Here is a 27,454-nt window from a genome sequence, read left to right as displayed (position 1 = left end):
TCCAAACGGTCCCACTCCAGACGGTCACCGCCGTCGCTGACCTTGCTGTTCTGGCCCTACACAAAGCTGGACCCTTCAGGCTTTCCTTCCTTTTCCACTTTCCTCACTTTCACTTGCTGTTTACTTTGGCCCTGTCTGGGCTACTCCTCCACTCCTTCCACTTCCTCCTCCCTGACTAGACTCCAACTCTAGACTGCCTGGTTTCTCCCGCCTCCAGAGCTGTGATCTCCTTGGTGGGCGGAGCCAACCGCCTGGCCCACCCCCTGGTGTGAATCATCAGCCTCTGGAGGAAGGCAACAAGGATTTCTGGTTAGCTGTGATGTGCCTACCTGGAGTGTGGGGTGTGGTGGTGTGTGACCTGTGTCCCCTGGCTTGCCCAGGGCGACACATTCCCCCTTAGCAAAATGCAGACCGTCCGCGGGCTGCCGTCCTACACCGGTTTTATTTTTCTGAAAAAGGGGGTAACAAGGTTAAGCAAACATGAATAACATTTTTAATAACTTCTTCCCAAGACGGGAGGCACATTTACTTTTAACGTTGCAACGGTTTACGGTTACGGTTTCCGCTCTCTCCCACCCAAGCAACCTGGCCCTGATGCTGCCCCTAAAACCCAGGCAGCACCCCTTGACCCACAGTCCAGCACACGGTACCCGAGCGGGATCTGTCCTTCCCTCCAGAGGGTAGCCACCGGTTCCTTTGGCGGCTGGGCCCCTGGCCTGCTCTGCTGAGGGCCCTCCCTCCAACCTGCCTCTCCGGAGGCGGCATTGCGGAAAACGGTAACGGTAACCAACATATTTACAAGCCACTAACGTCTGTGGTTGCCCTGCAAGTTCACGGCCTTGTCCATGGATAGTTCCCATGCATTTTAAACGGTCCCCACGGGGACAACGGTGCCGGCTCCAGCCGGTTGCAAATCACAGCAGACAATCAGGTGAAAACTCGGTTAATTTTCATTTTCTTCATCATCAGAACTTTCAAAACTTTTCAAACAAACAACCAACAAACAGGTGGTCCCCACGGGGGACGGTGCTACGGGCATCCGCTGCCCTACTCCAGACTTCCAGGCTCCAGTGCTCCTTCCAAGGGAGGGGGCGCGGCGCTTGCTAGGGCCTCTGGGCTGCCCTTCAATCTAGCGTCCAGCGCAAACCACCCTCGCTCCCCAAAGAACCGAGTGTACTGGACGATATCACCCGGCATCAGATTACGGCCAGGATGCTCCTCGGGCAGGTGGGCATTCACATCCCGCCGGGCTACAAAAACTTCGGCCTCCAGGCCCGCTTCGTATATGAATCCGTAGCCCCGGCGGACATCAAACCGCCTCACCTGCCCCACGTACAATGGTCCTCGGGCACGGGAGGTTGCCTGCCGGAGGTGCTCCTTCTCCCGGATCGCTCTGGCCACGAGTTCGGCCTTCTTCCGCTCCCTCTCGGCGATCTCCAGGCCCAGCGGTACCGACTCCCCTATCCCAGTACGGCGCTGCTGCCAGCGCCGGCGCACGGGTCGGGCCCCGCGGGACATCCTGGACGTTACCCACTGTCAGGACTACGGGTGGCATGTCCCGCGGTGTCTTGGCCTTGGGCGCTGCCTTACAGCAACAACCGGCGCTACCTCAGCCGAGGTGTGGGGGATGGGCATAGGGGCTTTCGCTGCCGGGCCTTCGGCTCGGAACGGGTCATCTGCTCCGGCTCGGGGAGTTTTTCAAGGGATGCCTCCGGTTCTACTTTCGGCGTCTTCCACGGTAACACCTACGGTGTGCCGCGGGCTCCGGTTACAGGTCGGCCCGCTTGGGCGGGGATGCTGGGTACTGCTACCGGTTGCGGTGGTAGCAGGCCTAGTGGCGGGGTCACGGCCTCCGGAACGGGTGGCGAGGGAGGCAACGGGGGGAGAGGGCTTGGACCGGGCCCCACAGCCGCGATGACCGGCCCCTCAAGGGCATCGGGACGTGGGTCACTCACCCTCCCTTTCTCCGCCTCCTCCTCGCGTCTCCGCACGGTGGCTACAACGTCCGCCATGTCGGCCTCCCACTCCTCCATGAGGAGCTGCATCCTGACCTGCAGCCTTTGGTAGAGCTGCGCGGTTCGGATTTCCACCCACGCCGCGGTTCCAGGCGCGGGGGCTACGGTGTCGCGGGACGGCATCCACATGATGGCTTCTCTTTTTGCTTCCAGGAACGGTATGTTTGCAGAGTCCTGGCGTCCCTGCTTTTATAGCCGCAGCTACATGCGGCCAGCCGCCATCGCGTCCCCCTTAGCTCTTTCCGGCCCCTCCTCTCTCGGGGCGGGGTTTTGGCCTTCGCGCCTCTACTGCTCGAGAAGACGCTCGAGCGGGAACTTTTCGCGCCAAAGATGGCGACTTCTGCAATTTTTCTGCCGGATACCTCCGGCGGTAACAAGGCGCACCTCTACCAAACGGCAGAGCGGTAAGATCCTGTTCGTGACGCCAAGTTGTCGCGGGCGGGGAGGAGGGTGTCAGCACACCGCGCTCACCCCTTCTGCTCGGGTCCGGCAGCTGCTCAGTGGTGGCTCGAGCTGTGGGCCGGATCCCGGGGTTTCTCGAGCGACACTCCTCGCCCGTGAGTGAAAGGGGTTGGTTGTGGTTGGGTGTGGGGGGGATTGTTATAGTTCGTGACGCCACCCACGGTTGTGGTGATTTCACCACCGCTGCTCAATTCGGGGGTCCCGGGGATGGTGATGCGGAGCAGCCAGGTGTTGTGTTGCCCCTCCGTGGGTAGGGGTTGGTGATCCCGGGGCCCGGTGGTGGAGAAGGAGGTGCGGGGCCTGGTGGGCGCAGGGACGCGGGGGGGGCAGCGCTGTGCCTTGCGGCACTGTGGTACTCACTCAGCCTGAGACACGGACACAGTTTGTACGGTAAAACAAACGGCTGGTAGGACGGTCCCACAGACGGCTGCACCTGCACTCCCGGAAGGTGACGGTGATGTCCCTCTTCCTTGCACCTATGTTTGACTGATGGTAGCGGTGGATTCCCTCCGGTTACCCGCTCCCCGACTACAATCTGGGCCGGGGGAGCTCTACACTTTGCCCGCAGGCGCTGGCCCTGAGAAACTGGTGCGGTGGCGGGTGGCGGTGTCTCTCTGCTTCAGGTTGGGCTGTTGCCTTCAATCGGGACTTGGTTGTTGGGGGATCTACGTCCCCTTCACTGACGGATTCGGCAAATTTGGCGACTCCTAGCCTTGCCGGGGTCCGAGAGGCCCCTGCCCTGGTGCTGACTGTCCTTCGGAACACTGCTCCAGACCACCGGGCACACAGCCAATGGGGTCCTTCCAGGAACTTCCAAACGGTCCCACTCCAGACGGTCTCCGCCGTCGCTGACCTTGCTGTTCTGGCCCTACACAAAGCTGGACCTTCAGGCTTTCCTTCCTTCTCCACTTTTCTACTTTCACTGCTTGTTTACTCTTTTCTAGCCCTCAGCTTGACTTCACTCTTGCCCTCCCCGGGGCTATCTGCCTGGTACTTCCTGCCTCCAGAGCACCAGTCAGCATCAGGGCAGGGGCCTCTCGGACCCCGGCAAGGCTAGGAGTCGCCAAATTTGCCGAATCCGTCAGCGAAGGGGACGTAGACCCCCCAGCAACCAAGTCCCGATTGAAGGCAACAGCTCAACCTGAAGCAGAGAGACACCGCCACCTCCACAGCACCAGTTTCTCAGGGCCAGCGCCTGGGGGCAAAGTGTAGAGCTCCTCCGGCCCAGATTGCAGTCGGGGAGCGGGTAACCGGAGGGAATCCACCGCTACCATCAGTCAAACATAGGTGCAAGGAAGAGGGACATCACCGTCACCTACCGGGAGTGCAGGTGCAGCCGTCTGTGGGACCGTCCTACCAGCCGTTTGGTTTAGCAGCTGCCGGACCCGAGCAGAAGGGGTGAGCGCGGTGTGCTGACACCCTCCTCCCCGCCCGCGACAACTTGGCGTCACGAACAGGATCTTACCGCTCTGCCGTCTGGTAGAGGTGTGCCTTGTTACCGCCGGAGGTATCCGGCAGAAAAATTGCAGAAGTCGCTATCTTTGGCGCGAAAAGTTCCCGCTCGAGCGTCTTCTCGAGCAGTAGAGGCGCGAAGGCCAAAACCCCGCCCCGAGAGAGGAGGGGCCGGAAAGAGCTAAGGGGGACGCGATGGCGGCTGGCTGCATGTAACAGCAGCTACAAAAGCAGGGACGCCAGGACTCTGCAGCAATACTGGGTTCCTGGAAGGCACGATTGCCAAGATGTACGATCCAACTCCCAACGAGGAAGCCCCCGCGCCCGTCACGGCGACGTGGTTGAGGGATTGGACCGTCCCGCTGAGTAACCGTCTGCAGGCTCATATGCAACTCCTCCTGGAGGAGTGGGAGACCGACATGGCGGACGTGGTGGCTGCTATGTGGAGACGCGAGGCAGAAGAGGATTTGGAGGAGCGGGTAAGCGACCCACGCCCCTGTATTCCTGAGGGATCGGCCGTTGGAGCTGAGGGGCCCGGCCGGCTTCCGCTCACCCTGCCTCTCTCCCCGCTACCCCTGATAGTTGCTGCCGCCCCGCCATTAGGCCCGCTACCTGCCCAACCGGTAGCGATACCCTGCCCAGCCGCTCCGGCGGACCAGCCGGCTGCCGACGATCGGGACGTCCCTGAAGTACACCAGGGGGAACCGCTAGAGCCGCGGTCCCTTAACAGCATTGTGCTAGAAGCCCCGGCAGTGATGGTGCCAGGCCCCGAGTCCGGGACCGTGGCCTGGATGAGGGCCCGGGTGAATCAGTTCCACCAGCGCCAGCAGGAACAGATCTTCAGGATGATGGAGCAGTGGACCAACGAGGTGGAAGAGCTGATTACAACTGCCCCGATGTGCGGAGGGGAAATGGATGTAGCAGAGTCGACTAGTGACCCACGTCCCTATGTCCTACCAGGACCGGCCGCTGCGGCTGAGGGGCCCGGCCTAGTCTCGGCCTATGCATCGCCTTTACCGTTACTGATGAGGCGCCTCAGTGTAAGCTCGCCTAATATGCTGCTCCGTGCTACTGCGGAAGGGTCTGAAATGCTGGATGCTGGAGGTCAGGAAGCTGCGACAGCTGGCGGCAACCCGCCTGACGCAGGAACAAGAGATGACGACTCCTGCCCTAGCCTCGGGTCTGCTGTGGAGTGCGAAGAGGCAGGTTAGCGTACCTGCTGTGTAGGAGACCCTGTGGTTGTTCATACTCCGTGTACCGGTGGAAATGGGTACCGGGTGCCCCTGTCACCACGGGCATGTCAGTGCATGTTGAATATGCTGGTGGCAGAGGAGGGGTCCGCCGCAGACGAAGACATCGAGTAGGGCAGCGGATGCCCGCAGCACCGTCCCCGTGGGGACCACCTGTTTGTTGGTTGTTTGTTTGAAAAGTTTTGAAAGTTCTGATGATGAAGAAAATGAAAATTAACCGAGTTTTCACCTGATTGTCTGCTTGTGATTGAACCGGCCGGAGCCGGCACCGTTGTCCCCGTGGGGACCGTTTAAAATGCATGGGAACTATCCATGGACAAGCCCGTGAACTTGCAGGGCAACCACAAACGTTAGTGGCTTGTAAATATGTTGGGTACCGTTACCGTTTTCCGCAGTGCCGTCTCCGGAGAGGCAGGTTGGAGGGAGGGCCCTGAGCAGAGCAGGCCAGGGCCCAGCCGCCAAAGGAACCGGTGGCTACCCTCTGGAGGGAAGGACAGATCCCGCTCGGGTACCGTGTGCTGGACTGTGGGTCAAGGGGTGCTGCCTGGGTTTTAGGGGCAGCATCAGGGCCAGGTTGCTTGGGTGGGAGAGAGCGGAAACCGTAACCGTAAACCGTTGCAACGTTTAAGAAATGTGCCTCCCGTCTTGGGAAGAAGTTATTAAAAATGTTATTCATGTTTGCTTAACCTTGTTACCCCTTTTTTTCAGAAAAATAAAACCGGTGTAGGACGGCAGCCCGCGGACGGTCTGCATTTTGCTAAGGGGGAATGTGTCGCCCTGGGCAAGCCAGGGGACACAGGTCACACACCACCACACCCCACACTCCAGGTAGGCACATCACAGCTAACCAGAAATCCTTGTTGCCTTCCTCCAGAGGCTGATGATTCACACCAGGGGGTGGGCCAGGCGGTTGGCTCCGCCCACCAAGGAGATCACAGCTCTGGAGGCAGGAAGTACCAGGCAGATAGCCCCGGGGAGGGCAAGAGTGAAGTCAAGCTGAGAGCTAGAAAAGAGTAAACAAGCAGTGAAAGTAGAAAAGTGGAAAAGGAAGGAAAGCCTGAAGGTCCAGCTTTGTGTAGGGCCAGAACAGCAAGGTCAGCGACGACGGTGACTGTCTGGAGTGGGACCGTTTGGAAGTTCCTGGAAGGACCCCGTAGGCTGTGTGCCCGGTGGTCTGGAGCAGTGTTCCGAAGGACAGTCAGCACCAGGGCAGGGGCCTCTCGGACCCCGGCAAGGCTAGGAGTCGCCAAATTTGCCGAATCCGTCAGCGAAGGGGACGTAGACCCCCCAGCAACCAAGTCCCGATTGAAGGCAACAGCTCAACCTGAAGCAGAGAGACACTGCCACCGCCACGGCACCAGTTTCTCAGGGCCAGCGCCTGCGGGCAAAGTGTAGAGCTCCCCCGGCCCAGATTGCAGTCGGGGAGCAGGTAACCGGAGGGAATCCACCGCTACCATCAGTCAAACATAGGTGCAAGGAAGAGGGACATCACCGTCACCTACCGGGAGTGCAGGTGCAGCCGTCTGTGGGACCGTCCTACCAGCCGTTTGGTTTACCGTACAAACTGTGTCCAAGTCTCAGGCTGAGTGAGTACCACAGTGCCGCAAGGCACCGCGCTGCCCCCGCGTCCCTGCGCCCACCAGGCCCCGCACCTCACAACCCATCACCGGGCCCCGGGATCACCAACCCCTACCCACGGAGGGGCAACACAACACCTGGCTGCTCCGCATCACCATCCCCGGGATCCCCGTCCAGAGCAGCGGTGGTGAAATCACCACAACCGTGGGTGGCGTCACGAACTATAACAATCCCCCCCACACCCAACCACAACCAACCCCTTTCACTCACGGGCGAGGAGTGCCGCTCGAGAAACCCCGGGATCCGGCCCACAGCTCGAGCCACCACTGAGCAGCTGCCGGACCCGAGCAGAAGGGGTGAGCGCGGTGTGCTGACACCCTCCTCCCCGCCCGCGACAGCAGCACCACACATCGCTGTGTGTGACACTGCAGGAGCGACAAACATCTCCTTACCTGCGTCCACCGGCAATGTGGAAGGGAGAAGGTGGGCGGGATGTTATGTCCCACTCATCTCCGCCCCTCCGCTTCTATTGGCCAGCCGCTTAGTGATGTCGCGGTGACATCGCTGTGACGCCGAACGCACCGCCCCCTTGAAGGAGGGATTGTTCGGCGGTCACAGCGACGTCGCCGAGCAGGTATGTGCGTGTGACGCTGCCGTAGCGATAATGTTCGTTACGGCAGCAATCACCACATATTGCATGTGCGACGGGGGCGGGGACTATCTTGCTCGATATCGCTAGCCGATGCTAGCGATGTCGCAACGTGTAATGTACCCCTAAGTCAGGGATTGTCCGAAACAAGAAGTGCTAGGAAGGCGAGTCAGCAGTCACCCCTACACCAGCCTGAAGGATACCGGGTTCCACCTGGTCCACCATAGCATCGCCCGGGTTGCCTCACTCTACCACCAGAAAGTGAGTAAAAACCCTGAAAGACATTGCTGCCTGTGTGTGAGTTCTTCTGCGACCTGTGGTACTACACACCTACACCTGAGCCCCTGGGGCCAGCCTCACTCTCGGGAGGCCATAACACCAGACTGCATTTACCATCAGCCGCAGACACTCTCTAAATTGCAGTGGCGGTCACCCATCACCCTGACCGAAATTACCGAGAGTGGCGTCACGATACCTATTAAAGTTAACCTGACATACCTGTTGCCGGACGATTTCCAGCCCGTGAAGACCCTGAGGCGATCTGCAGGTGAGGGGCTTCACAATAGCTGTATTATTTAGCTAGTGTTTAGCTTACTGGTACTGTACAGATGTATTCTTGGCACTGTATTATTGCCACTGTATAGCGGTATTATTGTCATTTGCAAAATATAGCTGTATTATTAGGCACTGTATTGTTGTATAATTTGCACTGTAAAGTTAAATTATTGGCTCTTTATAGCTGTATTATTGAGCACTGTAGAGCTGTATTATTGGCTCTGTATGGCTCTATTATTGGCCCTTTATAGTGTTATTATTGGCACTATATAGCTGTATTACTGAGCACTGTATAGCGGTATTATTGAGCACTGTATAGCTGTATTATTGGCTCTGTATGGCTCTATTATTGGCCCTTTATAGTGTTATTATTGGCACTATATAGCTGTATTATTGAGCACTGTATAGCGGTATTATTGAGCACTGTATAGCTGTATTATTGGCTCTGTATGGCTCTATTATTGGCCCTTTATAGTGTTATTATTGGCACTATATAGCTGTATTATTGAGCACTGTATAGCGGTATTATTGAGCACTGTATAGCTGTATTATTGGCTTTGTATGGCTCTATTATTGGCCCTTTATAGTGTTATTATTGGCACTATATAGCTGTATTATTGAGCACTGTATAGCAGTATTATTGAGCACTGTATAGCTGTATTATTGGCTCTGTATGGCTCTATTATTGACCCTTTATAGTGTTATTATTGGCACTATATAGCTGTATTATTGAGCACTGCATAGTGGTATTATTGAGCACTGTATAGCTGTATTATTGGCTCTGTATGACTCTATTATTAGCCCTTTATAGTGTTATTATTGGCACTATATAGCTGTATTATTAAGCACTGTATAGCGGTATTATTGAGCACTGTATAGCTGTATTATTGGCTCTGTATGGCTCTATTATTGGCCCTTTATAGTGTTATTATTGGCACTATATAGCGGTGGCTGAGTGGTTAGCACTGCAGTCTTGTGGTGGCTCAGTGGTTAGCACTGCAGTCTTGCAGCGCTGGGGTCCTGGGTTTTAATCCCACCAAGGACACCATCTGCAAGGAGTTTGTATGTTCTCCCCGTGTTTGCGTGGCTTTCCTCCCACACTCCAAAGACATACAGATAGGGAACCTAGATTGTGAGCCCCAATGGGGACAGTGTTGCCTTTGTATGTAAAGCGCTGCGGAATTAATAGCGCTATATAAATTAATAAATATTATTATATTATTATTGAGCACTGTATAGCTGTATTATTGAGCACTATATACTGTAGCTGTATTATTGAGCACTGTATAGCTGTATTATTGAGCACAGTATAGCTGTATTAGTGACCCTGTATAGCTGTATTATTGGCTCTGTATAGCTGTATTATTGGCTCTGTATAGCTGTATTATTGGCTCTGTATAGCTGTATTTTTGAGCACTGTATAGCTGTATTATTGAGCACTGTATTGCTGTATTAATGAGCATTGTATAACTGTATTATTGGCTCTGTATGGCTGTATTATTGGCTCTGTATAGCCGTATTATTGAGCACTGTATAGCTGTATTATTGGCTCTGTATAGCTGTATTATTGGCTCTGTATAGCTGTATTATTGAGCACTATATAGCTGTATTATTGGCTCTGTATAGCTGTATTATTGACCCTGTATAGCTGTATTATTGGCTCTGTATAGCTGTATTATTGAGCACTGTAGAGCTGTATTATTGGCTCTGTATAGCTGTATTATTGAGCACTGTATAGCTGTATTATTGGCTCTGTATAGCTGTATTATTGAGCTCTGTATAGCTGTATTATTGAGCACTGTAGAGCTGTATTATTGGCTCTGTATAGCTGTATTATTGGCTCTGTATAGCTGTATTATTGAGCACTGTATAGCTGTATTATTGGCTCTGTATAGCTGTATTATTGGCTCTGTATGGCTGTATTATTGGCTCTGTATAGCCGTATTATTGAGCACTGTATAGCTGTATTATTAGCTCTGTATAGCTGTATTATTGGCTCTGTATAGCTGTATTATTGAGCACTGTAGAGCTGTATTATTGGCTCTGTATAGCTGTATTATTGGCTCTGTATAGTTGTATTATTGAGCACTGTATAGCTGTATTATTGGCTCTGTATAGCTGTATTATTGGCTCTGTATGGCTGTATTATTGGCTCTGTATAGCCGTATTATTGAGCACTGTATAGCTGTATTATTAGCTCTGTATAGCTGTATTATTGGCTCTGTATAGCTGTATTTTTGAGCACTGTATAGCTGTATTATTGGCTCTGTATAGCTGTATTATTGGCTCTGTATAGCTGTATTATTGAGCACTATATAGCTGTATTATTGGCTCTGTATAGCTGTATTATTGACCCTGTATAGCTGTATTATTGACCCTGTATGGCTGTATTATTGGCTCTGTATAGCTGTATTATTGACCCTGTATAGCTGTATTATTGGCTCTGTATAGCTGTATTTTTGAGCACTGTATAGCTGTATTATTGGCTCTGTATAGCTGTATTATTGAGCACTGTATAGCTGTATTATTGGCTCTGTATAGCTGTATTATTGAGCTCTGTATAGCTGTATTATTGACCCTGTATGGCTGTATTATTGTTATGCACCTATCTAACTAACTCACAGGTAAAGGGGGAAATCAATCCTACCCCTCTGCAGCCGCGCACACACCCTACTGGTTCCTGTACAGACTAGAATACCCCTATCCACACAACTAGAAAGCACAGCTGGGACCTGTCTCCCTAAAAGGCCATCGAGCTGTTTCTCGCACCTCCTGAGGACCCGAGGGGAGGCCGCTACACACAAGTAACCAAATAGAGAACGTGTGCAGGGTAGAGGGGAACCCAAGGAGAGCAAAGATGAAGCACAAGTGGAAAAGGGAGAAATCATAAATGAAGCAAGGGTGACTGCCTAGAAACCTAACAGAAAGCAAAAGACAGGTGTAGGGAAGGAAAATCAGAAATGCACAGAGCAAACACAACCCTGGTCTCTGCCTAACACGCACAATCCCCTACCTGCAGGGCTGGAACTCCTGAGCACAGCTCCGTATGGAAGTATCGCCAGTGACGAAGGCTGAGGAAGGAGAGGATAAATGGCCCCACCCGAGATGTGATAGGACAGAGACAAACTAAGCAAGTGAGAACACCTGATCCACCGCACACCACAGAGAAGAAAAGAGAAAAGAACCATCAGCATCTGGACAGAAACTGACCGGGCTGCTGCTCAGCAGGGACTGAAACCCACTATGGAGCAAGAGACCACCAGATCCAGTCCCGAGGCATGACAGTTATTGGCACTGTGTAATGTTAATATTGACTCTGGATGCCTGTATTATTGGGGCTTTATGGCTGTATTATTGACTTTGTATGGATGTATTATTGGCACTGTTTGGCTGTATTATTGGTGCTGTACAGTGTTATTATTGGGCACTATATAGCTGTATTATTGGTTCTGTATGGCTGTATTATTGGGCACTATATAGCTGTATTATTGGTTCTGTATGGCTGTATTATTGGGCACTATATAGCTGTATTATTGGTTCTGTATGGCTGTATTATTGGTACTGTATGGCTGTATTATTGGTACTGTATGGCTGTGTTATTGGGCACTGTATAGCTGTATTATTGGTACTGTATTGCTGTGTTATTGGGCACTGTATAGCTGTATTATTGGTGCTGTATAGTGTTATTATTGGGCACTGTATAGCTGTATTATTGGTGCTGTATAGTGTTATTATTGGGCACTGTATAGCTGTATTATTGGTTCTGTATTGCTGTACTTTTGGCTTTGTATGGCTGTATTATTGGCTCTGTATAGCTGTATTATTGGTGCTGTATAGTGTTATTATTGGGCACTGTATAGCTGTATTATTGGTTCTGTATAGCTGTACTTTTGGCTTTGTATGGCTGTATTATTGGCTCTGTATAGCTGTATTATTGGCACTGTATAGTTGTATTATTGGTGCTGTATAGTGTTATTATTGGGCACTGTATAGCTGTATTATTGGTGCTGTATAGTGTTATTATTGGCACTGTATAGTTGTATTATTGGTGCTGTATAGTGTTATTATTGGGCTCTGTATAGCTGTATTATTGGCACTGTATAGTTGTATTATTGGTGCTGTATAGTGTTATTATTGGGCACTGTATAGCTGTATTATTGGTGCTGTATAGTGTTATTATTGGACACTGTATAGCTGTATTATTGGTTCTGTATTGCTGTACTTTTGGCTTTGTATGGCTGTATTATTGGCTCTGTATAGCTGTATTATTGGTGCTGTATAGTGTTATTATTGGGCACTGTATAGCTGTATTATTGGTTCTGTATAGCTGTACTTTTGGCTTTGTATGGCTGTATTATTGGTACTGTATGACTCGATTATTCTCTCTGTTTGGCTGTATTATTAGTTCTGTGCAGTGTTATTATTGGGCACTGTATAGTTGAACTAGCTCTGTATGGCTGAACTTTTGGCTTTGTATGGCTGTATTATTGACACTGTATGGCTGTTTTATTACCACTGTATAGCTGTATTATTGGTGCTGTACAGTGTTATTATTGGGCACTGTATAGCTGTATTATTGGTTCTGTATGGCTGTATTATTGGTTCTGTATAGCTGTATTATTGGTGCTGTACAGTGTTTTATTGGGCACTGTATAGCTGTATTATTGGTTCTGTATGGCTGTGTTATTGGGCACTGTATAGCTGTATTATTGGTTATGTATAGCTGTACTTTTGGCTCTGTATGGCTGTATTATTGGTACTGTATTGCTGTATGATTAGCACTGTATGGCTGTATTATTAGCACTGAAAGGCTGTATTATTAGCACCGTATGGCTGTATTATTGCCACTGTATGGCTGTATTATTAGCACTGTATTGCTGTATTATTGGCACTGTATGGCTGTATTATTGGTACTGTATTGCTGAATGATTAGCACTGTATGGCTGTACTATTGGCATTGTATGGCTGTATTATCGGTACTGTATAGCTGTATGATTAACACTGTATGGCTGTACTATTGGCATTGTATGGCTGTATTATCGGTACTGTATAGCTGTATGATTAACACTGTATGGCTGTACTATTGGCATTGTATGGCTGTATGATTAACACTGTATGGCTGTAATATAAGCACTGTATGGCTGCATTATTAGCACTGTATGGCTGTATTATTAGCACTGTATGGCTGTATTATTAGCACTGTATGGCTGTATTATTAGCAATGTATGGCTGCATTATTGGCTCTGTGTAGTGGGGGGTTTTGGCACTGTATGTGTATATATCACTTTTGTATATGTGTATATAAGAGGAGTGAATCTCATGTCTGGACTTGGAGCAGGACGGACCTATGTACAGAGCAGTTCTGTAGCAGAGAGGGGGAGGGGGGGAGCTGTGCTGTGTTAGGTCTCCAGGAGGGCGGGGCGTGTTAGCTGTGCCGCACTCACCTCTACCTGGAGGAGGCTCCATTGCATCTATCACAGAGCTCTCGCTGCCGCTGGGGTAAGTCCTCTGAATATCTCTGCCCCGGACACAGACTGGGGTCCTCCAGCCTCTGCCCCCACTACTCTGCAGCACTACATTCAGAATACAGACTGCTGCAGCTGGTGTAGAACTACAACTCCCAGCATAGACATTGGATGTGCGGCTTCTACAGAGCCACAAGTGTATGTGTGTAATTAAAGGAGCAGTCCAGGCAAGACTGATAGAAAGTAAGAGGGATCTGTGGACCCTACAGTCAGGGAGGCAGGGGTAACCAGGGGTCTGCAGACATCAGTAACCAGGGGTCAGGGTCCATAGTAGGGCTGTTTAGGGGGGCGCTGGTACCAATCCCACACTCATCCTAGTCCTGACTGCTGATATCTATAGAGATGGAAAGGATTACTATTCAGTTCATGGAGGCTGTAACCTGACCACTCACTGTTTTGAAACGGCCTCCATATACTACCTGTTGTGCCGGTAACTTACTGGCCAGGTGGCAACCTTGGGACTGGCATTTATATATTTTTATTGGACCTTTTTTTTTAAGGAGATCTAATCTGGAGTCTTTTTTTTAGAGGATTTTCTACTATACTAGAGATAATAATTAATATCCAGTTCAAGGAGGATGTAACCTGACCACTCACTGGAAACAGCCTGTGCCAGTAATTTACTGGCCAGGTGGTAACCTGCGGACTGGCATTTGTATATTTTTATTGGACCTTTCTAATCTGGAGTCTTTTTTTCATGGTTTTCTACTATATTAGTAATAATAATTAATATTCAGTTCAAGGAGGATGTAACCTGACCACTCACTGTTTTGAAATGGCCTCCATATACTAATACCTGTTGTGCCAGTAACTTACTGGCCAGGTGGCAACCTGCGAACTGGCGTTTATATATATATATTTATTGGATTTTTTTTTTTAAGGGGACCTAGTCTGGAGTCTTTTATTTTTAGAGAATTTTCTACTACATTAGGGATAGTAATATTCAGTTCAAAGAGGATGTAACCTGAGCACTTATTGTTTTGAAATGGCCTCTATATACTAATATCTGTTGTGGCAGTAACTTACTGGCCAGATGGTAACCTGCGGACTGGCATTTATATATGTTTATTGGACTTTTTTTTTTAAGGCGGTCTAATCTGGAGTCTTTTTTTAGAGGATTTTCTACTATATTAGGGATAATAATTAATATTCAGTTCAAGGAGGATGTAACCTGACCACTCACTGTTTTCAAACAGCCTATGCCAGTAATTTACTGGCCAGGTGGTAACCTGCGGACTGGTATTTGTATATTTTTATTGGACCTTTCTAATCTGGAGTCTTTTTTTAGAGGGTTTTCTACTATATTAGGGATAATAATTAATATTCAGTTCAAGGAGGATGTAACCTGACCACTCACTGTTTTCAAACAGCCTATGCCAGTAATTTACTGGCCAGGTGGTAACCTGCGGACTGGCATTTGTATATTTTTATTGGACGGTTGTAATCTGGAGTCTTTTTTTTCCCATGGTTTTCTACTATATTAGGGATAATAATTAATATTCAGTTCAAGGAGGATGTAACCTGACCACTCACTGTTTTCAAACAACCTCTATATTCTAATACCTGTTGTGCCAGTAATTTACTGGCCAGGTGGAGATCTGTGAACTGGCATTTATAAATTTTTGTTGGACCTTTTTTTTTTAGGTCTAATCCAGCGTCTGTTTTTTGGAGGGTATATTAGGGGGTCCGCGAGGCTTTGTTTGACTATTTCAGATCCTGGGGGGGAACTCTCTCGCCATGTTGTCCTCGTTCGGCCTTTTATTATCCGTCTTCTCATCTTTACATAATTTATGGTAATTTGCTTTCTCTTGGAAAGGGAAAGATAAAACCAGTTTAGAGATCACGTGGAGACACCGCAGACCAGTGCTTCCAGTTGGGGTGTGAAGACTTGACTGGTGGACACCAGAATCAGTCCTGAGCCATCAGCGTAAACAGCGGGGGTCATAGCTGGTGACCTCCGGGGGGTATGTATACTTTCTGGGGTAGTCTATATACACCCCTGATCGCTGGCATTATATCTGTATACTTGGGTACACCACTTCCCAGTTTGTTGTTTCAGAGTTTACATTATACCGGGGCTTCTGTGGGTCACTCCCGGTCGTGGTGGAGGAATATGCCAGCGTTAGACAAACCTGTTGAGTTGGTTTTATAGCTAGTGAGGTAAAGTGTAACAATGGTCAGGCAATCCGTCAAGATACAGGATCTAGACAATATCTATCATGTGGATATCCCTGTGTTAGAATGATAAAATCCTAGTTACCTTAAGCCACCACTGGGGGGAGCTCACTGCATATGGATGTATACATTATTGAGCTTAAAGCACCACTTTTGGTAGATAAAATCCCACTTACTTGCAGCCACCACTAGGGGGAGCTCACTGCATATGGATTTATACGTTATTGAGCTTAAAGCACCTTTTTTGGTAGAGAAAATGATAAAATCCCAGTTACCTGCAGCCACCACTAGGGGGAGCTCACTGCATATGGATTTATATATTATTAAGCTCCACTCCAGCCTTTTTTTTATTTCCCCGCTGGAGTGCTGCTGTAAATCTAAGCCACTGCCCCCAGTCTTATACTTATCTGCCATCATCTTCATCGGTTTTATGTGCCGTTCCGGCCTGTCTTCTGTGACCTGACGGCAGCTCCAGTGTTTCATAGAGCATGCCGGAGGTCAGAACTCAATATAAGTCTATGAGAGCCTCGTTGTCGCTCTCATAGAGTTGCATTGAGAGCTTGTGACTGTTACCCCTGATGTCCGGCCAGAAGTTACAGTTACAAAATGGCACCATAGGATAGGACCAACGCCGAAAAAAGGGGAAGACACCAGAGGGTGAGTATAAGACTTAGATTTAAAGTGCCACTCCAGAGGTGAAAAAAACTAAAAACACCAGAGTGGTGCTTTAAGCTCAATAATGTACGAATCCATATGCAGTGAGCTCCCCCTAGTGGTGGCTGCAGGTAACTGGAATTTTATCACAGCTGTGTACATCTATATGCAGTGAGCTCCCCCTAGTGGTGGCTGCAGGTAACTGGAATTTTATCACAGCTGTGTACATCTATATGCAGAGAGCTCCCCCTGGTGGTGGCTGCAGGTAACTGGAATTTTATCATTTTATCACAGCTGTGTACATCTATATGCAGAGAGCTCCCCCTAGTGGTGGCTGCAGGTAGCTGCAATTGTATCCTTTATCAAAACAGACAAAACAAATCTATAATTCTGGTGCAGATATATTATAGAATAAGTCAGTACATAGGAAGCAGTATAGAACCAGGCCCCCTTCCCCCTTGGACCCCATAGTAGTCATGTGACTTCCCTTGTAGCTATCAATGTCCAGATGGCCACTTCTGAGACATTTAAAGGGTTATTCTCATTTTCATAGATAGATACTGTTGTGGATAGTGCATATAAAAACAAGCAATTTTGCAATTTACTGCTTATTAAAATTTAAAACCGTTCTTGAGATATTAACACTTTTCCTTTTGTTTACAGCTCGTTGCCTAGGAGACCGACCACCATTACTTTCTAGCTTGTAAACACTGCACCGAATTTGGATTAGGAGGTAACGGACAGCTCTAGTGATCCCTGACCAGCTTCAGAACAGTGCTTACAAGCTTGAGAGTCAAGAGCTTGTAAGCACTGTGCATATTCTGATATCTAGTAGCAGTGGTCGGTCTCCAAGGCAACAAGCTGTAAACGAAAGAAAAGTGCTAATATCTTGCGAACGGTTGAAAATTTTAATAAGCAGTAAATTGCAGAATTGCTTGTATTTACATGCACTATCCGACGATACCCCTTGATATGAAGACGGAATTAACCCTTTAAGTTCCATATGTGTGATCGAACAGGATTAACCCCGCTAGGTTGACCTCACCTTTTAGATCACATTGATAAAATGGAAGAATAGACTCTCTAGATGTTCAGGAGGATCTCAGAAAAAGTGGACATCCATGTTATTTGCATGGGCCTGCTGCCTTTTTGAAGGGCACAGTCCAGCTTTATGATATGAGACAGGCGCTGTATAGATTTAGGTGGAGTTCCCCTTTAAATCGGTTGGGATTCTTGGGCAGCACCAGATAGGACTTGAGTCTCCGCCAAGGAGATTATCAGCGCTTCTGGTTTATTAACGCATTAATCGGGATATTAAGTACAGTAATTACCTTGGCTGCTAATCCATCCCTGCAGGCCAAGGGTTGGCGTGAATTTGGGTGAAGGTATTAAGAGGGCGGCGTGCCTGCGCAACCAGGAGCCAACAAAGCCTATAACCGGCCGGAGCAGTGATCAAAGTCTACACTTCACCCAACTGCAGCCCCCATCAGTCACCCACTGACCGCAGTATACGTTATACAGAGGCCCATGCACTTTCAATGGGGGTCTTTCGATGGCCATTCCTAGCCTGCCAGGCACATGTATTTTTGGTTCTGAGTAGGGTAAGCTGATGCCAGGCGAGGTGGTCGGCCGGTCCCTCCAAAATGTACTCACCATGTGAGATTTATACTTTCGGTGAAAAGAATTTGGGAGAACTCGTTTCTCCGGGGGCCGCCTCATCCACATTCCAGGCTTTTTTTTTTTGTTGACTCCATAACCAGACAAACAAGTTGTCCATCATTCCAGCCGGTGTCGCACATTGTTCTGCATTTCTACTCTACAATTGCTGGGAACAGTCAGTAAGTGGATACTAAGCCATCAAGAGTCAGGTTCCAGCGGATCGGAGGCTGAAATTCACCGATAAGTGGCATAATTCCCCCAGAGAAAGGCGATTCTGGCAGCTAAATAGGAAAGGGTTCTTTACAGTTAGAGCAGTCAGACTGTGGAATGCCGACCACAAGAGGTAGTAATGGACCAGGGGGCATTCACTGCGGATGGAAGAATGGTGATTCCGGCAGCTAAAGAGGAAAGGGTTCTTTACAGTTAGATTGTAGATTGTAAACAATAGTGGAAGACCCCTTTAATTGCATGTATTTTCAGCTGAAAATAATTGGGTTTCTTTAAATCCCCCCCCCCCCCCGTTTACCTTCTATAGTCTTTGTGTTATTCTGCATTCAGAAAGAGACAGTGTGAGTTAACTGAGACTCCATCAGTGAGCTCTTTCAGATTGAAAGACAACAGAATTTGTAACTCTGTCTTTTTATGAGCTCTCCTTAAAGGGAATCTGTCAGCAGATTTTTGCTGTCCCATTTGACAGCAACATGATGTAGGGGCAGAGTGTAACAGGGACCGGATGACAGGACCAGTACACCTGAGCTGACCCTCAGACTGCAGATCCTGCGCTGTCCCTCAGCTCAGAGGTACGCTAGATAGTAGTGAGGTCTGAGTCACCAACGTGACCCTAACTCCTGTCCTAGCTCTGATGTAATTCCCCTCCCCCACCTGAGGGTGACCCAGAACCTGCCACTAATCTCTACTACAGAGATCCTGATTCCAGTGATGTCTCACTTACTGGATGGCTTGCTGCAGTTTTGCTAAAATCACTATTTTATCTGCTGTTCTCTGAATGCTGAGCTCTGAATATCACCATCCACATCTCTGATTGGCAGCTGAGTACTCTGTGCATAGGCAGAAAGCCTGTAAAAGCAAAACGGTGCAAAATATTTAATGCAACGCAATTGCAAAAATGATTTTTAGCCCCAAATACATCTTTTCACTATATTTTATCATGGGAAAGCGAGGTGACAACCAATGAGGCCGCCATTACAGCTCCTATAGCGGTCGTCACACACTCCGAGCCAACTGGATTAAAATTGGTTTGTTTTTTTTTCATTTGTTTTTTTTTTAAGGGGAAATGACAGACATTCCTGAGATCTGTGCTGTGACTTGTCTCTGCGTCTGCTCGTGGCAATGATAATGAGTCCCCTGATTAAGGAAAGTGTTACTGATTCTTGTCTTCATAAGATTTTATCCATAGGGTTCACATTTACCGAATAAAGTGGCCCAATGCACCGGACTGTACAATGGATGAGTAGAAGGTGTAATATCCGTAATTGCCAAAACTCCCTGAAAGTTCTGGAGGATCTCAGAAATAGGAAAGGGTTCTTTACAGTTAGAGCAGTGAGATTGTGTCCGACCACAAGAGGTAGTAATGGACCAGGAGCATTCACTGCTGGTGGAAGAAAGGTGATTTCAGCAGCTAAATAGGAAAGGGTTCTTTACAGTTAGAGCAGTCAGACTGTGGAATGCCGACCACAAGAGGTAGTAATAGACCAGAGGGAATTCACTGCTGGTGGAAGAAAGGTGATTCCAGCAGCTAAATAGGAAAGGGTTCTTTACAGTTAGAGCAGTCAGATTGTGGAATGCGACCACAAGAGATAGTAATAGACCAGAGGGAATTCACTGCTGGTGGAAGAAAGGTGATTCCAGCAGCTAAATAGGAAAGGGTTCTTTACAGTTAGAGCAGTCAGATTGTGGAATGCCGACCACAAGAGATAGTAATGTACCGGGGGAATTCACTGCTGGTGGAAGAAAGGTGATTCCGGCAGCTAAATAGGAAAGGGTTATTTACAGTTAGAGCAGTCAGATTGTGTAATGCCAACCACAAGAGGTAGTAATGGACCGGGGGAATTCACTGCTGGTGGAAGAAAGGTGATTTCAGCAGCTAACTAGGAAAGGGTTCTTTACAGTTAGAGCAGTCAGATTGTGGAATGTCCGACCACAAGAGGTAGTAATGGACCAGGGGGCATTCACTGCTGGTGGAAGAAAGGTGATTTTACCAGTTAAATAAGAAAGGGTTCTTTACAGTTAGAGCAGTCAGATTGTGTAATGCCAACCACAACAGGTAGTAATGGACCAAGGGGGAATTCACTGCTGGTGGAAGAAAGGTGATTTTGTCAGCAAAATAGGAAAGGGTTCTTTACAGTTAGAGCAGTCAGACTGTGGAATGCCGACCACAAGAGGTAGTGATGGACCAGGGAGCACTCACTGCTGGTGGAAGAAAGGTGATTTCGGCAGCTAAATAGGAAAGGGTTCTTTACAGTTAGAGCAGTCAGATCGTGGAATGCCGACCACAACAGAATTTGTAACTCTTTATGCTCTCGTTAAAGGGAATCTGTACAATGGGTGAGTAGAAAGTGTAATATCCATATATGCCAAAACTCCCTGAAAGTTCTGGAGGTCCTCAGAAAAAGGGGAGACTTCCCGGACTTTCAGTGGTGGCAGATATCCAAGGTGCCCAGAAGCCTCTCGGAGAGCACTTTCCGGCTTCTGGTGCGTAACACTGGGATGTCCCGTCTCATAACAAAGCCTGGTGTTCAAATGTACATCTAAGTGGCGCATTGGCGACATGACTATTGTAAAACATACCTCTTCCCATGAGTGTATCCTTTACGCATCGGCTTACTTTCTTACATTTTGTCTCTTCAGATGCCGACAAGATGGCTGACAGCGTCCACCATACAGAATCTGAGAAGCTCCACCAGGAAGGATGCCCAGAGCCTTCTCCCTCAAGAGCGTTGACTCCTGAAGACTCCGACTTCTTTCCTTCCATTAGTCTGGCGGCCGCGCTGCTCCTTATCTTCATCTCCGTTCTTCCTTTGTTGTCCCAGACTGGCACAGCCTTTGTCCCTTTAAGAAAATTGGGTAACTTTTCCAGAAAAGAGGCCCATTTCCATCCCCTCCTCTACATCCAGCCTCGGTCTACCCAACTGACCTTAGAGACATTAGCCAAGAGCCAAGAGGAGACCATCACAGTATTGGCCGTGGCCAAGGAAGATGCAGTCAAGACTCTAGTGTGCTTCTCCAAGAATGTAGTTGCTCTTCTATCAAGGCAAAGCCAAGGTTATCTTGTGATTAGACAGGTCACAAAAGTCCAGACCCTCAGAGACATCATGACCTCAGGGGTCTTTTCTGTGTCGGTCATAACTCGGAGAAAGGAACACTTGCCACACTGCACAATACGAAAACCTGTAAGCCTTGGTAATGTCCATCAAACGGAGATAATGCCTCAAGAAGAAAAGGTGACCATGCAGACAGAGTCTACCATCATAGCCAAGGAGCTACTGGAACTTGTGTATAAGACCGGACAAGTCCCGGAGACATTTGAGGTCAAGGGAGATCATGTGAAAGTTATTCATGTACTAGGTGACCCCTACCTAGAGAGTGGCATTGTATGTTGAACCAAGCCAACGGGCCTTCTTGTGTAGTGGGACAAGGTGTGTGGAAAGTTCTCCAGAGAACCTGGATGTTATAGAACATAAACCCAACCGGCTTTGTCTGGCCTTCTCACGTGGTGGGACAACATGTATGGAAAGTTCTCCGGAGAACCTGGATGTTATAGAACATAAACCCAACTGGCTTTGTCTGGCCTTCTTATGTGGTGGGACAAGATGTATGGGAAGTTCTCCGGAGAACCTGGATGTTATAGAACATAAACCCAACCGGCTTTGTCTGGCCTTCTCACGTGGTGGGACAACATGTATGGAAAGTTCTCCGGAGAACCTGGATGTTATAGAACATAAACCCAACCGGCTTTGTCTGGCCTTCTCACGTGGTGGGACAAGATGTATGGGAAGTTCTCCGGAGAACCTGGATGTTCTAGAACATAAACCCAGCCAGCTTTGTCTGGCCTTCTTGTGTGGTGGGACAACATGTATGGAAAGTTCTCCAAAGATCTTGGATGTTCTAAAACATAAACTCAACCGGCTTTGTCTGGCCTTCTCACGTGGTGGGACAAGATGTATGGAAAGTTCTCCAGAGAACCTGGATGTTCTACAACATAAACCCAACTGGCTTTGTCTGGCCTTCTCATGTGGTGGGACAAGATGTATGGGAAGTTCTCCGGAGAACCTGGATGTTCTACAACATAAACCCAACCGACTCTGTCTGGTCTACCCACATGGTGGGACAAGATGTATGGAAAGTTCTCCGAAGATCTTGGATGTTCTAGAACATAAACTCAACCGGCTTTGTCTGGCCTTCTTACGTGGTGGGACAAGATGTATGGAAAGTTCTCCAGAAAACCTGGATATTCTAGAACATATGGAGAACTTCACATAAACACTCCATGGATATGATCTGATTGGACAACCTCAACATTGGGACTTGGGACCATATAACTATAGTTTTGTAACCTAAAGTGTTAGGACAGAAACACTAACAATGAGTCACAGGCTGCACTGTTATCTATGAGAGAATATGTTTTCTGTGCAAAGATCTATATAATATTCTTCTTCTTTACAGGCATATTGTGCTGGCATATACAGAGATATCTATAAATTATAGTAAAAAGACAAAAAAGTAGAAAAAGTCACATAAAGACTTAATTTTGTAACCTAAAGTGTAAGGACAGAAACACTAACAATGGTCCACAGGCTGCACTGTTATCGGTGATAGAATATTTTTTTCTGTGCAAAGATCTATATCTATTTTTACATAAAACTATAAATGATGTAAGCATATTTGGTATCCTTGAAATTGTAGCAACTGGTACAAAACTGTGAACACTATTTAATGTGATCAGTAAAAAGCTTTAATAAAAATTGTGTATTTTAGCTGTTTCTTATAACTGGTCTTTCCGGGTCTTAATTTTATAACCTAAACTCTAAAAGACAGAAAGACTAACAATGGGTCACAGGCTGCACTGTTATCCGTGAGATAATATTTTTTCTGTGCAAAGAGCTATATAATATTCTTCTTCTTTATAGGCATATTGTACTGGCATATACAGAGATATCTCTATATATCATAGTAAAAAGACAAAAAAAAAGCAGAAAAGTCACATAAAGACTACATTTTGTAATCTAAAGTGTAATGACAGAAACACTAACAATGAGTCACAGGCTGCACTGTTGTCTATGAGAGAATATTTTTTCTGTGCAAAGATCTATATAATATTCTTCTTCTTTACAGGCATATTGTGCTGGCATATACAGAGATATCTCTATATATTATAGTAAAAAGACAAAAAAAAGTAAGAAAGTCACATAAAGACCATAAAATAACTTTACAAGAATGGAAAAAACTATATTGTGGTCACATTTTGGCAGCACAGTCTTGAGATGACTCATTTATCATCTGTAGTTGGAGCGCCCTCTAGTGTCAATTTTCTAATAATGCATTTACTCAATATTTGTAAGAACCGATTCACATCGTGGTCAATCCACCGTATTTTGGGCCCATCAGATGTGACCCTCAATGGGAACATGTGGTGACAATATTACAAATGAAGACAATGCAGCATCAGACTAGCCCACTAGAGTAGTGGCCCCCAATAACTTGGTGCCCACTGTAGTCGTGGGACATAAGCAATGTCTCGTGACTGCTGCAGCCAATTGATGGCTACTGATGGGCTGCAACCTTCACTACGGACTTCCGCTCTGATGGAATAGTGAATCCTGCTGATGATTGACTGCAGCGGTCCTGTGATATTGTTCATGGGGGAAGGAGTGCCAACATAGGAGGTTATACACCAGTCCAGGAGAACAAAAAATGCAGGTTTTTTTTTATTTTAGGCTGGGGTTAGGCATAAAGGGTTGTCTAGACATAGAACATCCCTTTAACAACCCATTTTCCTTTTTTCCTCTTGCTGATAGAGTATTTGTTTTCCTTGAACCCCCCTTTCCTTTTTTCTTCTTGCTGATGGAGCTTTTGTCTTTTTTTTAACCCCCCCTTTCCTTTTTTCTGCTTGCTGATGGAGCTTTTGTCTTTTTTGACCCCCTTTCCTTTTTTCTTCTTGCTGATGGAGCTTTTGTCTTCGTTGAGCCCCTCCTTTCCTTTTTTTTTCTTGCTGATGGAGCTTTTGTCTTCGTTGAGCCCCTCATTTCCTTTTTTACTTCTTGCTAATGGAGCTTTTGTCTTCCTTGAACCCCCTTACCTTTTTTCTTCTTCTTGCTAATGCAGCTTTTTTCTTCCTTGACCCCCCTTTCCTTTTTTCTTCTTGCTGATGGAGCTTTTGTCTTTTTTGAACCCCCCTTTCCTTTTTTCTGCTTGCTGACAGAGCTTTTGTCTTTTTTGAACCCCCTTTCCTTTTTTTCTGCTTGCTGATGGAGCTTTAGTCTTCTTTAAACCCCCCTTTCCTTTTTTTATTGCTGATGGAGATTTTGTCTTCCTTGAACCCCCCTTTCCTTTTTCCTTCTTGCTGATGGAGCTTATGTCTTCCTTGAACACCCCCCTTTTTTCTTCTTCTTGCTGAAGGAGCTTTTGTCTTCCTTGAACCTCCTTTCCCTTTTTCTTCTTGCTGATGGAGCTTTTGTCTTCCTTGAACCCCCTTTCCTTTTTTCTTCTTGCTGATGGAGCTTTTGTCTTTTTTTGAACCCCCCTTTCCTTTTTTCTGCTTGCTGACAGAACTTTTGTCTTTTTTGAACCCCCTTTCCTTTTTTCTGCTTGCTGATGGAGCTTTAGTCTTCTTTAAACCCCCCTTTCCTTTTTTTATTGCTGATGGAGATGTTGTCTTCCTTGAACCCCCCTTTCCTTTTTTCTTCTTACTGATGGAGCTTATGTCTTCCTTGAACCCCCTCTTTTTTCTTCTTCTTGTTGAAGGAGCTTTTGTCTTCCTTGAAACTCCTTTCCTTTTTTCTTCTTCCTGACAGAGCTTTTGTCTTCCTTGCTGTCGAGCTATAGAAGGTGCTAGTATTTTGGCTCAACTAGTGTTATGGCTGCATAGGTTCTATTACAAGAATACAATCAATAGCTGCTTTGTAGTAAATCAACATGCAAATTATACAAAATGTTCATTGTGGGTATATCAATGCAATAAGAATACATTGTTACACCCCCCCAATACGTTTCATGGCTCATTTTGCCGGCAGCTTCCAAGCTCGATTTCTCAGTACACACAACAGAACACTAGATGGCGCCATTACTCCAAAACTCTGGTTCTTATCTGCTCCGCTCACATTTTCTTTTTTTTCTGATCCTTCCTAGGAACAGAAATAAGAGAATGACGGCAAAGTCAGATCCATCATATGACAGACACCAAGTGACTATAATGGGGGTCAGTCTGGTTTCCATCATGCCGTCTGTCATTTTATGGGAAAAAAATAGTGCTAAAAAAGCAATCAAGGAAGAATTTGCAATGGAGGCTTCGATGCAGATTTGACCGGAGCCGTAATTGGTGTGTGCTGGAATTATAATACATTACTACTCTATACTTTGATATCACCCCCTGCTGGTTCAGTATCTGCACTGACATCAGGGAATTAGCAAATATCAGAATCTCTGTTTTTTGGTTGTTGTCCAATTTGCTGCTATGCATTGTGGGAAATGTATTTTTCACACCAGAGATCTTATTATAGTCTGATGCGGGGGTATAACTATAGGGGGCTGCATATGTAAGAGTGGTCGACAATAATGGTCGTGTTCCTGCCCCTGAAGACATCAATTGCGTTATTGTCTATTCATGTACTATAGTGTGAATGTCCTTCGTCTTTTGCATATATTGTGCCATGTAATGTGATATTATGTGAGGTATAATGTGTAAGATGTAGCAGGGTTGATAATGTAACATGTAATGTATTGCATATATATGAGAATGGTATGTGGGTGAAAGGTTAAGTCTGCCCAGCAACAGACCGCAGGGACAGATACAGTAAAGTGTTGGAGCTAGCCCACCTTGGGGGGTTTCAGCTGACAGGAAGAGGATGGTTTATTCTGGAAAGAGTCAGGTAAGGCCTAGTGAGCGAACGTGCCAGACATAATGTAGGTCACATACAGTGCGTGGTTTGTGGCAACAAAGCGAAGGAGACAAAAGGCAAGAAAGCGTGAATTTCTAGAGAGGCCGGAGACACAGGTGTGAACAGCGTTGTAACTAGAGTCTGATCCTCGAACGGAGAGACCCCAGATTGTGAGAGCCGGAGGACAGACCCCTAACATCAAGGCTCCATAACCTTCAGGTACCAGGCGATTTCTACTGATGCAGAATTCCAGTGGCAAGGCTCTGTAACCATCAAGGTACCTGTGACGTCTACTGGTGCGGAACTCTGGTAGACAGGCTCTGTAACTGTCAAGGTACTGGGTGACTTCTACTGGTCTAGAAGTCTAGTAGACAGGCTCAATAACCATCAAGGTACTGATGACTTCTACTGGTGCAGAACTCTAGTGGCCAGGCTCTGTAATTGTCAAGGAACCATGTGACTTTTACCGGTGCGGAACTCTACTGGCCACGCTTCATAACTGTCAAGGTTCTGGTGACTTCTACTGATGTGGAACTATAGTGGCCAGGCTCCATAACCATCAAGGTACTGTGTGACTTCTACTAGTGTAGAACTCAAGTTGCCAGACTCTGTAATCGTCAAGGTACCGTGTGACTTTTACCGGTGCGGATCTCTATTGGCCAGGCTTCGTAACCGTCAAGGTACTAGTGACTTCTACTGATGCGGAACTATAGTGGCCATGTTCTGTAACTGTCGAGGTACTCGTTACTACTACTAGTGCAGAACTCTAGAGGCCAGACTCTGTAATCTTCAAGGTACCGTGTGACTTTTACCGGTGCGGAACTGTATTGGCCAGGTTTTGTAACCATTAAGGTACTGGTGACTTCTACTGTTGTGGCCAGGCTCCATAACCATCAAGGTACTAGTGACTTTTACTAGTGTGGAACTATAGTGGCCAGTTTCTAAAACCGCCAAGTTACCGGGTAACTTCTACTGGTGCAGAAGTCTAGTGGCCAGGCTCTGTAACTGTCAAGGTACCGGAAGACTTCCAAGAGTGTGGAACTCTAGTGGACAGGCTCTGTAGCCATCAATGTACCGAGTGACTTCTACTGGTGCAGGACTCAAGTGGCCAGGCAACATAATCGTCAAGATACCGGGTTAACCTCTACTGGCATGTGACGTAGTCAACCAACCAAGCGGTGTCCTGCTAGATGTCCAGATGTTTAAAGGTTTACTCCGGTCATTATTGGACCCCTGAGAAGACTGGACATGGGACTGCAGGAGGGGAAGGTGACTGTCATGGTGTGTGCTGTAACGCTGGACTGGGTTGCACTGGGACTCACTGACCAAGCTAGATCGGACGCAACCCAGAGGGAAGTTGAACTGT

At 47.4% G+C, this 27,454-nt stretch overlaps 2 protein-coding genes across 3 annotated transcripts in view; one reads left to right on the top strand and one right to left on the bottom strand.

Moving 5' to 3' along the window:
* LOC142251664 (uncharacterized) overlaps nt 1-22,929 on the top strand; it is a 134,058-nt gene extending 111,129 nt beyond the window's left edge. The window contains exons 1-2 of one of the 2 annotated variants that reach the window (XM_075324673.1): nt 16,979-17,048; nt 20,843-22,929. In XM_075324673.1, the coding sequence (XP_075180788.1) occupies nt 21,722-22,474 (753 nt within the window). In that variant the 5' untranslated portion in view covers nt 16,979-17,048; nt 20,843-21,721 and the 3' untranslated portion in view covers nt 22,475-22,929. Of the gene's footprint in view, nt 1-16,978; nt 17,049-20,842 lie in introns of those variants that run through there. The other variant, XM_075324672.1, reaches the window with a different exon arrangement.
* Nucleotides 1-27,454, bottom strand: part of SLC2A6 (solute carrier family 2 member 6) — a 191,242-nt gene that overhangs the window by 104,136 nt on the left and 59,652 nt on the right. The gene's annotated exons all lie outside the window — the stretch shown is intronic.

This window comes from Anomaloglossus baeobatrachus, chromosome 9, assembly GCF_048569485.1.
Source record: "Anomaloglossus baeobatrachus isolate aAnoBae1 chromosome 9, aAnoBae1.hap1, whole genome shotgun sequence".
Classification (NCBI taxonomy): Eukaryota; Metazoa; Chordata; class Amphibia; order Anura; family Aromobatidae; genus Anomaloglossus; species Anomaloglossus baeobatrachus.
Note: the sequence above shows the minus strand (reverse complement) of the source record. Positions and strands in the feature narration are given on the sequence as shown.